The sequence below is a fragment of the Solanum stenotomum genome, chromosome 2 (genome assembly GCF_019186545.1).
Source record: "Solanum stenotomum isolate F172 chromosome 2, ASM1918654v1, whole genome shotgun sequence".
Taxonomy (NCBI): Eukaryota; Viridiplantae; Streptophyta; class Magnoliopsida; order Solanales; family Solanaceae; genus Solanum; species Solanum stenotomum.
In genome coordinates, this window is record NC_064283.1 from 26,231,562 (window position 1) to 26,243,659 (window position 12,098).

General features: G+C 32.8%; 1 protein-coding gene across 1 annotated transcript; it reads left to right on the plus strand.

Annotated features, from left to right (window-relative positions):
• The first annotated feature begins 1,573 nt into the window (after nt 1-1,573).
• On the plus strand, nt 1,574-2,957 carry LOC125855024 (uncharacterized). The gene has a single exon (XM_049534661.1). It carries the CDS (start codon nt 1,666-1,668, stop codon nt 2,557-2,559), a length of 894 nt encoding a protein of 297 aa, XP_049390618.1. The 5' UTR covers nt 1,574-1,665; the 3' UTR covers nt 2,560-2,957.
• The last annotated feature ends 9,141 nt before the right edge of the window (nt 2,958-12,098 follow it).

Sequence of the window (12,098 nt, forward strand, 5' to 3'; positions counted from 1 at the left end):
AAACCCTTGTACGACTCGTACAAGCTTATCGTTTAACTCAATGCACCAAAATTTTACCAAGTCTAAAACCACAACCACGACAGGAATCTACGACCGTAGTATCATCCACGAACCATCCTGTTGGCTCATGAAATCTCATCACATTTTTCCAACTTCCAGGACATCATCTACGACTGCCATCCACGGATCATAGATCTATGTACGGTCCATAGTTGACTTCAGACAAACTTGCACCAATACATTTTTTGCAACTTTTATTTTCCAACTCAACTTTTCTACTTTTGAGGTGTTACAAAAAAAGTGATTTACACTAAGCCTCGAGTTCAAAGTTTATTTGGGCTTTATGTAAGGATTTTCCTACAATTAGGCGGAGAAGGGCAATAGGTCAATTGTCTTCCTCCCTTCATTCTTACATTTTGGAAAATCTTTTTTCTGTTTGGAATGTTCCTGCTTGAAGTTAATTAAGCATTACAGTTCTCACGACTATCAATTTGATCATCAAACTCAAATGTCTAAAGTACGAAATTATCATTCTCAGATATTTAATTTTAAAGTTAGGCTTGAAGTCCCAACTCTGTATATAAAATAATGGACCAGTGATTGTAAGTTATGGGAAAAGGCAAAGACAAGTAGGGTGGTGCGTCGATCGACTCAATTTGATTTGAAGTTTATCGGCTATCTATTTGTAGACAGGCTAAATCATTATAAAACCATTAAGATGTTGTTTTATCGGTCATTGATCATTGTCGATTTAACCATTAAGATTTGACACAAAAAAAATCATTGAAAATCACTTAGAAACAAAGTGACAAACCAAATGAACCATGCACATAAGTTGATAGATCAAATATTGCTCAAAAGCAAACACTGACACCTTGTAGAATAACCGAGGGTTTGAGACTATCAAAAATAAAAGAATTTTATATACTGAATGGTATAAATATAATTTATTAATTTATCATCGAGTTATTGATTAACCCGTTAAGAAAAAACCTCAAACCATTAAGAACAAATAACACGATATAAAAAGAAATCAAAAATGTTATCGACACTACTAAACCAATAACCCATTATCTATAAATTAAAACGTTTTTATTTATTGGAGTAGTTAATTTTGATTCGATTTTGAACAACTCTAAGGACAAACTGTTAACCTGGAGAAGCACTCGCAATTTAGTGCCAATACTGGATATTTGATTTTGAAGTTTGGTAGATAGAATTACCTATTACTAGGAGTGACAAAATCAAACCCAACTTTCCCAACCCGTTTAAATTTGATGTGTAAAAATTTGATTGATATGTTACCTAGATTGATTCATGAAAAAAATTGTTAAAATATTTATAACTTTAAAAAATAAATTGATATGTTATATATAGCCATAATAAAGAAAGAAAATCATCTTAAATAGATACTTAAAATTTTAATAAAAATTAGTAAAAATTGAGTTAGAATGAATCTTGACCCATTTTATGATCCGTTTCAACCCAAATAAATTTAAATTGAATTAAATTTTGACTTACTATAATCCCAAATTTAACTCAATCCACCTAAATCTTAATTGTGTCCCCCCAACCAAATAAATACATTGTTTTTGCCCGCGCTTACATAAATTTCCTCAAAGGCAAAAGCCCTAAAACTAAAATCACTCCTCTTTTGCCCTAGCTATGGCGGATTGGTCGTTACTTCCATACGATTTACTTGTTACAATAGCAAATCGTGTTACGATTATTGAGGATTTCGTTGTATTTGGTGCTGTTTGTAAATCATGGCGAATTGCCGCTACCAAAGAAAATTTTGATGGACCATTCCCACAACTTCCATTGCTTATGTCGGCTGCTGAAAAAGACGACGACGACAATGATTACCGAGAATTTTTCTCTCTTTCTAAGAAGAAAATAACACGAGTATTTCTCCCAGAAGCTAAAGATCGAGAATGTTTTTCAACAATGGGATGGATTGCTACTTTTGAATATAGAGGTATCGGAGAAATGAAGTTATTGCATCCTTTTTCACATGCTCAAATTCATCTTCCTCCACATATTGGCTTGAGATATTGGGAACCAACTCATGAAAGTAGCTATGTGTCTATCAATAAAATTATGTTATCTGCTAATCCTTCGTTATCATCTGATTATGTTGTGATTATATCGTATAGTAGGCATAAAAGTTATTTGGCTTATTGGGAACCTGGTGATCTCTTTTGGACTCCAATTTATGATGTTGATGGATTTGGTGAATTATGGGATATCCACTACTTTAATGGACAGTTTTATGTGATTACTTCTACTGGAGTTTGGGTTATTGATGAGGATTATGAACTCCATTTGGTTATTCAGAAAAACAGTTATGGTCCACTAAAGCAGCTTTATCTTGTTGAACTATTACTTGTTTCACAATTTTGTAACTATGATACTGTTGATGGATTGAAGACCTATAAATTTCGAGTATGGAAACTAGATTTAATTAGAAGTAAAGCAAAAAAATTAGAGTCTTGGGAGATAGAGCAATTTTTCTGGGGAAGAATGGATCAATTTCAGTTGACGCGTCTAAGTCTATAGGAGTGAAACCTAATCACATCTATTTTACTGATAATTGGGAAGGAGGAGATGGCACAGATATGGGAGCTTATAGTCTTGAAGATGGAAAAATTCAATCTTTTTATCCGGGCATTTCTGTTAGTCCTATTTGTATGCCATCTTGGGTTATCCCATCATTGTGATATCAAAAGGGGAATTGCACATACCTCCACGGCATTCTCTCGCCTTTTAGTTTTGGCCATTTATTTATGTTTTCTGTCTTATCAAAATGAAGTTTTAAGAATTATTTGCTTTCTTTGATTGTAATCGTGTCTGTATGTTTATGTTTTGAATTTCAATCTTCTTTAAGTAAATTTTAATGATACTTCTTATGAATGATTTAGGCATGTGATTTTCACTATGCAAATACACCTCTTTAATGTGATGTTCCTTTCTGCTTTTTTTCTCCTTCCAGCATGTAATTTTAGTTGTGAATTGCTAGAGTTTTTCAGTGATTCGAACTTGTGTGCAAAGTGTCAGTGTTTATCACTTTGGAGGTTAAAGAGTAAATTTTATTAAACTTTGAGCCTTTCGAAGATGGTTAGCACTTGGTAATACACATCAGAGGATAGCTCGGGTAGACTGTAACTAATTTGAAATTGTTATTCACTGTTTAAAAGTTTTCATGTTGAGTGGAAAGGGCCATGAATCTTTACGGCAAGTAGAGTATAGAACTTACAGCCTAGAAGCTCCTAAAAATTATAGTTGTAGTCAGATGTAATTCCTTTATTTTGCAGCTCTGTTTTGTGGTTGATCCTGTGGATTGTTACACGAAAAGGGGTAGTGGGGTGAGTACAAGAACTGCTGTGAATCTGCAGCTATAGCCATGGTAGAAGATGATTCTCCGTTGGTATTGTCTTTGTTGATCCTTGGCTAATACTGCAAGAGTAAAAGCAAGTGGTGAATCAGTAACCGTGACTTTATCAAAAAAGTTGCACTGCGACCTATCTTTGTTAGGTTGTCCTCCACTCCATTTCCCTCCCTGTTCGTATGGCTTATCGATGGATTATTCAGTTGTTGGAGTAACCACATGCAGTCCTGCAAAATATTGGAGTATATGAGGCTAGTAGATTGCAAGTGATGGAGAACTTCTTACACATCTGTTTTCTATGCCTAGTGGTTGTAAGTTATAGGCAGGGGCCAGGGCAAGCTGTAACCTTGCAGTAGTGCCCGCAGTTCAGTGCCAGTACTGGACTATTAGTAAGGAGTGAAAGGCACTTAACGGTAAGAAGAGGAGCTCATGAATGTCTTTTCTCATCGTGTAGTCAGAGAATAAATACCACTACATCCTTCCATTCCTCTTGAAATATGATCTATTAGTGGCGAGCAATACTAGTATTCTGTTGCACCAATTGGTTAATAACAGGACTTTTTCTTTAACTACGTTTTACCCCCATAGAGGTATTGATTTCTTAGGTGGGTTATACGAAATGATATACTTTTTAAAATTTTGATTAGATGATTAAAACAATACTGTACTCCTTATATGTAATTTGCTCTTCTCTTCATTTGTTAGATGATTTTGTCATTCCTAACACATGTTAATGCTATATTTTGGCTAAAAATGCATGTATAGTTATCTCTTCTATTACTATATATATATATGTGGAACTGGAACGTTAAATACTTTCAAGTTGGAGTTGTGTTTGACATACTTTTTGCAAAGAATATTTAGAATCTAAGGGGAAATTACGCAGATAAGCAAATATATACTAGTTAATTAGCTAATATAGCTTTACTTTGAATTAATTACGGCTCACAACTTAATTTTAGTTGTAATTACGTCGTCCCTCTCCTCTCTTCCTCTCTATCGCCTCTCTCCTCTTTTATACATATACAAATACAAAATATATATATGTATACAATTACATGACAAATACAAATAAAATTAGTGTCTTTCACTCTTTGTCCTCTCTCGGTCGCCTCTCTCCTCCCTCTCTCAATCTCGCTCGCATATCTCTTCCCTCTCCCAACTCGCTCGCCAGATGTACAAGTACATATGTATACTAGTTACATATATACAATTATCTGACAAATACACATACTGTTCGTCTCTTTCCACGCTCTGCTCTCTCTCTCTCTCTCTCCCTCTCTCTTTCCTCTCATAATCTCGCTCATTAGATATACAAATACATATGTATATCGGTTACATATTTATAATTATTTGACATACATACATATACAATTCGCCTCTCAACACTCGTTGCCCTCTCTCGCAAGCCTCTCCCAATCTCTCTCATCCCTCTAACATGTAGCTACGAATCATAATTAACAAACTATAACTATGGAGCATAATTAAGTTATTTTTAAGTGGTCATATGCGAAAATTCCTCTTTTTCTAAATATGGTTAAATTTATACGACAAGTAAAATCACCCAACTTGACTAAATTTATTTGAAATATACAAATTTGCTCTTAAGAATAACATCTCATAATAGATAGTCATATAATGTCATATATTATATCTCATATACGAGATACTACTTACCATTACAAATATATTTGGAATTTTTTAAGTTAGCTTGTGTTGAAGATGGAACTGTATTTGGTTAATTAATAGGTTTTGCAAATGATAATTAGTTGTCTGAATGTACTTTTCCTTTAAAAATACGAAATATGATCTAAACATGAACTACAATCTAAATAGACCGGTCATTTTATAAAAATAAAAAATTAGAGTAGAATTAAAAAAAAATATATATATATAGTGAAAGTGAAAACAAGTTTTTAAGTGTTTTTTTAATTCCAAATGCAGTGCTGAAATTTAATTGAAGTAAAACAATATTTTTGGGGTGTAATGCTTCAAAGGAGAAGCAAAAAATATTGACCCTTGGGAGATAGATCAATATTTTTGGGAGATAGAGCAACATTTTTGGGGTGTAATGCTTCAACTTCGATTGATCCTTCTAAGCTTATAGGCCTGAAGCCTAGTCACATATATTGTACTGAACTGATAATTTTACAGAGTTCGATAGAAGGGGTGTTAGAAATATGCCGGTTTAAAGTCTTGAAGATATAAAAATTCAATCTTTTTATTCCGACACTTTGTTATACTTATTCGTCCACAAACTTGGGTTATAGCATTGTTCTGACATTTTGGATTAAAAATGCTAGCTCTTGCTTTAATGTGGCTTTGGCCATTTGTTTTTGTTTTATGCCATACGTTCAGGGAATAATCTTGTTTTATACATCTTTGTTTTTTAAATTAATCTTTTTTAATCAATTTCAATTGTACTTTTCTTGAATCTGAAGTATTTGAAATAGTTATTCATTATTGACTAAATATCTAGACAATTCCTTTACCTTGAGAAAATTGTCTAGTTGATGTATCAGGTGCACTATTATTTCTCAATTTTCTGAATGTGAGGAATTAGCTAGATGGACCTAACAGTGATGGTAAGACTTCTAAAGTCTGAGTATAGCAGTTGCCATATAGACTCTTCTAAGGCAGTAGGAGTGAAGCCTGCTCACATCTATTTTAATGATACTTGAAAGTTTCGCAAAGTTGAAGGAGGGGAATGGAGAGATACGGGGTTTATTGTTTAGATCAATTATTGATACTAAAAAATCTCAAAATAAGTTCTTCTATATTATTTTACTATTTTCTTGTTCTTACTGTGACTAATATTTCTTTCTTTTAGAAGAAAATATGTTCTTTATTTTCAACTAAGCAGAAAAACTTAAGTGAGAATTGACTTTTTGTATTGTGCTTAGGGTTTATCAGAAATAAAATTTATCCTACAAAGATAGGTAGAAATAAGGTCATAGTACATTTTACATTTCTCAAATCCCACACTTAAAATAATAATGACTATGTTATTATTGTTATTACTATTGTTGTTACAAAAATATAAAGAGCAATTAATAATTAATTTGTGTTTACAACGCAACTTTTGAATTTTAGCTTCAAGTCTTACATAAGATTTATATTTTATTTTTAATTGTTTCAATACATTCTCAAATTTTATATCAAATATTTTAAATATTTTTTCTCTTTCCATTCTTTGCATATCATTGTTACATTATTAATTAATTATTTTTAATGTATTCTTTCGTTATTTATCTTATTGGTCAGATTAATCTAATGAATAAATAACATCACATTATATATATTATTCTCTTATAGATCAATTTCTTTATCATGATATCTTAGTTAATCTTTTTCATTTAATGTACCAATAATCTAAATAATATTATTTTGAATTATAAATAAATCTAAATTTAAACAGAAAAATCCTTTGACTAACTTTGTTATAAATTTATTGTTTGTTATTATTAGTGAATATCATTATTTTAATATATGCAATTAGTATGAAAAAATAAATCTTTCGAATATGATGCATCACATGCTAAAAAAAACTACATATTGAATATGGTTTTTTGTGGTATTTATTGTCACGATTCGGGTCTACACCCTAATCGAAACACAGTATTTGGAACGACAAATGATCCCAAATTAACCCTTGGCATAGCATATCTAAGCATATCATATGAAAATTGAAGCCGAAGCTAAAGACTAAAAACATAGCTGAAATAGAGTTCAAGAATAAGTCTATTACAACTGAATACTAATGTATGAAAGCCTCTAAACTGAATAAAACGATTTATCAAGACCCCGGACTGCTTGAAAGCCAACACAACTGGAGTGAATTAAATCTACTAACTCATAACTGAAGTCCTCTGAATGCGAGGAGGACTCACCACAATACTGAAAGTCGAGGAACTTAGTGGAACGTCTTTCCCCAAATCCAAATCTAGGTGCTAAAAATCTACATCATAAAACATATTTGTCAAATCATGAGAAAGTTTTTTAGAATATGTACAACTTGTAGATTCTCAAAATAGCTTTCATAATAATATAACAGCTAAAAAATAATGCTTTAATATATAAGCTTCAAGAATCATGGACATGGCAATGGAAAAATCTTGCTCAACATAAAAGGAAACACAATAGTCAAAATCCATAATCATTAGTAAGTAAGTTCAAGAATTAATTTAATTGAATCATAAAAATGGTGAATTTGAAAGTGGGCTTATAAACTCTAACCATAGAATTGAATTCTTGAAAATTTAAGAATTCTTACATGCCTTAATCACTCCAATTGCAGAAGAAAAGTGTGATTTTGGAAGAAGTAGAACCACAAAACCTTTCTTGAACCTTGGAGATGAGTTCTTGAGGAGTTTTTTTTTTTGGAAAATCTATGAATTTCATGAGTAGAAGTTATTAATTCGTGTTAAGATGAAGAAATTATGAAGCTTTAAGGTCAAATCTTACCTTGGATGATGGATGAACCTTAGAGGAAGTTAGTTTCTTGAAAGCTTCTCTTTCTAGGATAAATTTATGAACTATGAAGCTGAACTACGTCTTTGGAGGGGGGGGGGGGGGGGGTTAAAAGACTTTAGACGCGCCCGCCCGCACAGAAAAAGTCTCAAGCGCGCAGCCAATCATGTAGGAAGGCAGAAGTTGCTGCCTCGATGCGCTAGAGCACGGAAAATGCCTCGGATGCGTGGCCGGCGTTTAAAAAGACAATATCCAGTAAAGTAGGCATACCTTTTTACTTCGAACTCTAATTGATGCAAACTTGATAGCGTTCGAAAGAAGACTCAAATACCTTTAATTTTATAGGTTATGGGTCACCTAACTCTTCATATGCTAAGAGATATGGTAGTTTGAAGTTGACCCAAATAGAATCTTATATCAAAACTTAATCGGTAAGGAAGCTTTCAACTCAACTTTGTGCTAGGTGATTCTTATGAACTTAATTCATCTACGAATCTCTTCCCATACTAAAAAATTGACCTTAACACCTAAGCGAAATTTAAGAATCACGTGATACAATCTTATACACAAATGAAGAATGACTCGGGTCTCAGCTTAGAATCTTTGGGGTGTTAAATTTATTCTATGTGATAATGCACGTGGAGAACGCTGAATGAGGAGGTTAAAGATATGTAGGTGAGAGTATTGGAGTTAGTGTTAGGTTAGATGATTTGTTTTGGGTATTTGTTTCATATATAATAATTAACATCTTCAAAAGTATAAGTATTGAATTAAATTTTTACATCTTTATCTTGGTGTTTGGTCAAAATAAAATTCTTTTTTAGAAATGTATTATTGAATTTAGGGAAAATGATCTGAAAAATATTTCAACTTTGACCGAAATTGCCCACGTGGACACGCTACTATTTATAATGATGCAATATTTATGATGTCCACGTGGGCACATATATACATTTAAATTACACTATTAAATAGTGTAGGGTGGGGGGGGGGGGTAAAAGGTCCTTTCCAAAGTTCGATATTGTTACAGCAATTTCGATCAAAGTTCAAATATATTTCAGAACTTTTTCCCTTGAATTTAAAAATTCCTACAACTATGACAAAGTGAAAAAATATAGCAGATAAAAGTTGTTATGGAAACTCCTACTAATAAGATTTTTTAAAGAAAAATAAGAAGAAAATTGAACAAATTGTATCCGGAATATAAACAACTTAATATCACAAAAATTGATAACGAAAAATTAAATCAATTAATAGACAATATATCTAAAATAGAATATAAATATATTCAATACTTAAAAATACAATGAATAACAAGAATAACGACTATAGACAAAAACTTAATGAAATAATTATAGCAAAACGACAAGAATTAGAACATAGGCAAAATAGACTTAACAATAATATATTCGCAGAAATTTGTCACAAATCTATAGTAGCATAAAGAAAGACTATTTTATATCTAGAAATACAAATAAATAACTTAGAATATAAACTACAACATAATTTATAACTGAATAAAGAGGAATACGCAATAGATGAAAAAACATACGAAAATTATGACGGATTAAAAATAAAGATAATATTTTCTAATATAGGAAGAAGATATAAGAAAATAGGTGACAATATAAGTTTAATGTTAGAAAAAGAAACGGTAAAACTAGAAGATAGTTTAACTGCTATGATAAGAATAACAAAAGAAAATGAAGAAATAGATAGAAAAACAGAAATTGAAAAAATAAAACAACAAGCAAAAAAGGAAGTACAACAATTAGAATAAGTAAAAAATACTAAAATAATAGAGCTAGCAATATTAAAAGAAATGTATGAAATTAAACAAAAAGAAAAAGAACAAAAAACAAAATTAGAAAATGAGATAATCAAATTTAAAGAAAAATTGCAATTACAAGATGAATTACACGAAAAAGAAGAAAATAGCCAAGATAATCTACCCGAAATAAGAATTGATGAAATAAACGACGACGATCTAGAACAACATTCGGAAACAAGCGAAACATATACAGAACTTTTAGCAAACATAGATAATACAAAAAATTTAGAAGTAAATACAGAAGACGCAGACATGGACAAAAAACCTAGCACATCAGGAGTAAAAAACCCAAAACATTTTAATCCAAAATATTATAATGAAAATTATGAACAATATGATAAAGAAAAAACTACCTGGGATAAAAGATTAAGTAAAAGATGGACGCCTAAACCAATAACTGGACAACATGATTTTTTAGATTTAGACTGTGTAGCAGATATAAATAAAACAATCCAATTATGGATAGAATACATATCAAAACAATTAATAGATAACAAGATAATAATAACAGAGGCACCAGAATACATAGAAAGAACACTTATAGGAACAGTAAAATTATGGCTACAAAATTTAACAAGTTATTAGTTCTGCAATCTGAAGTTTGTGCAACTATCTCTTAGGAGTATTTTGTAGAAATATGATTTCACAAAAGTAGTCTTTGTAACTAAGTACATGTGTTCTAAATGTACGAAACTTTATAACTCCTAAATTTTAGTAGCATTATTTTTAAACACAACTATAACAGTGTTTTATGAAAATATAGTTTCATAATAATAGGTCTTGAAACTAATTTATGAATGTGTGTTTTTAATTTATATAAATTATTAATAACTAATTTTTTGCACAATTATCTTGAACACTTATCCTTACATAAATCTCCATATTTTCTCTAAAACATTGAAATTGATTTAATTTGAAATTAGTAGATCAAAATTTGAGTTATGAAAATTTGATTTTCTTAAAACAAAAATTGGCTTTACTAAAGTAATTATAAAAAATTGTGCAATGACCTCGTGGCCATTTGTGTGTTTTTATATACTTTTACTGTTTTGCCTCTACCCATGGCTTTCTTGTTGTATTCAAGAGAGTTTCGTAGGAGTTTTTCTCTTTTGGAGGTTTTTGAAGTGGAAGAGTTGACTTAAGTCAACATCCGGAGAACCTAACGTCGCATGAGATTTATGTTAGTTCCATCAACCCTTGGAAAGGCCATTTTGGGATAGTGGCATGGTTGGTTTGGACCCCAAGGCTGCCACCAAACCTGCCTCCCTGGTCCACCCGAGCTCCTAATAATCGTCTCTCTCGTCCTGACCTTAGACACCGCCCCTAGATGGAGAAGTTGTTACTGCAACAGGTCTCGTTGGATGTGGAGCAAGTACAATCTTCCCTCGTCAGGCACATTCTCTAGACCAATGATCAAACTCTCCACATTCATACCAACCTTACGAAGATAAGTTTGCAAAATAACAGGCACCACGACCTGAAGCACCTAACTGCGAACCCTTTAAACTTTGACCCATACAAGCATCACTGTGATTGTACCAGTCACCCTCTGAAGCGAGGCCTAAACATGCCGGTTGGATTGACCCTGCTGAAACCACCGACGAGGTCTATCATATGAGTCCTTGGCCTAGAATGGGACCCATTATAGCTACCCTGATGCCGAGTTGTCTTATCCTTACCCCTGTGGGCCTCGCAACAGAGCTTCTCTATAGTACATGCATGGTTAACTACATTTAAGAAAGAATGGCCCATTGAAACCATGATATCAGTCTCAATCCGCAGCTGAATCCTCAATCCATGGACAAATAATCGAACCTCTCATACTCTGTAGGCAATATCATTGTAGCATGGCGGAAAAGCTCGTGAAACATGTCTCATACTCCGACACAGTCATGGAGCCCTGCTCCAACCTCGAGAACTGATCACAAGGTCTGTCTCTGACACTCCATGGAATAAACCTGGCCAAGAATACCACTCAACCCATGAAACTGACAACGACCAAGCTGTCCTAGTCACTAAATAAGAATGTCGTCACTGCCTGGATGGCCCATAGAGATGATATGCAGTGAAGTTGTTTCCTCTCAACTCCACTAGTCCCAAAGTGTATAACCGCTTATGGTAAGTCGTGAGAAACTCAAGGGCATCCCCTTTAATCACTAGAAAACCTTAGAGGTGTCAGTATCGAGAACACTCCGAGCATCTTCTGCTCCTTAAGCGGCATAGCTCTAACCACAATAACTGACTGGGCAGTGGCGGGTGTTGGTGGAACCTTGACATGTGGAGCCGTTGTGGCAGGTTGACCCTGTCACGACTGGTTTCCGAGTCATGATGTCACTTACTATGACCCACTAGTAGGTAAGTCTACCCATACCCAAAATGATAATTAGTGAATATAAGGGTAGAGCTAAA

Excerpts from the sequence above, each read along its gene's own strand:
- LOC125855024 (XM_049534661.1), top strand. The coding sequence starts at position 1,666 with ATGGCGGATTGGTCGTTACTTCCATACGATTTACTTGTTACAATAGCA.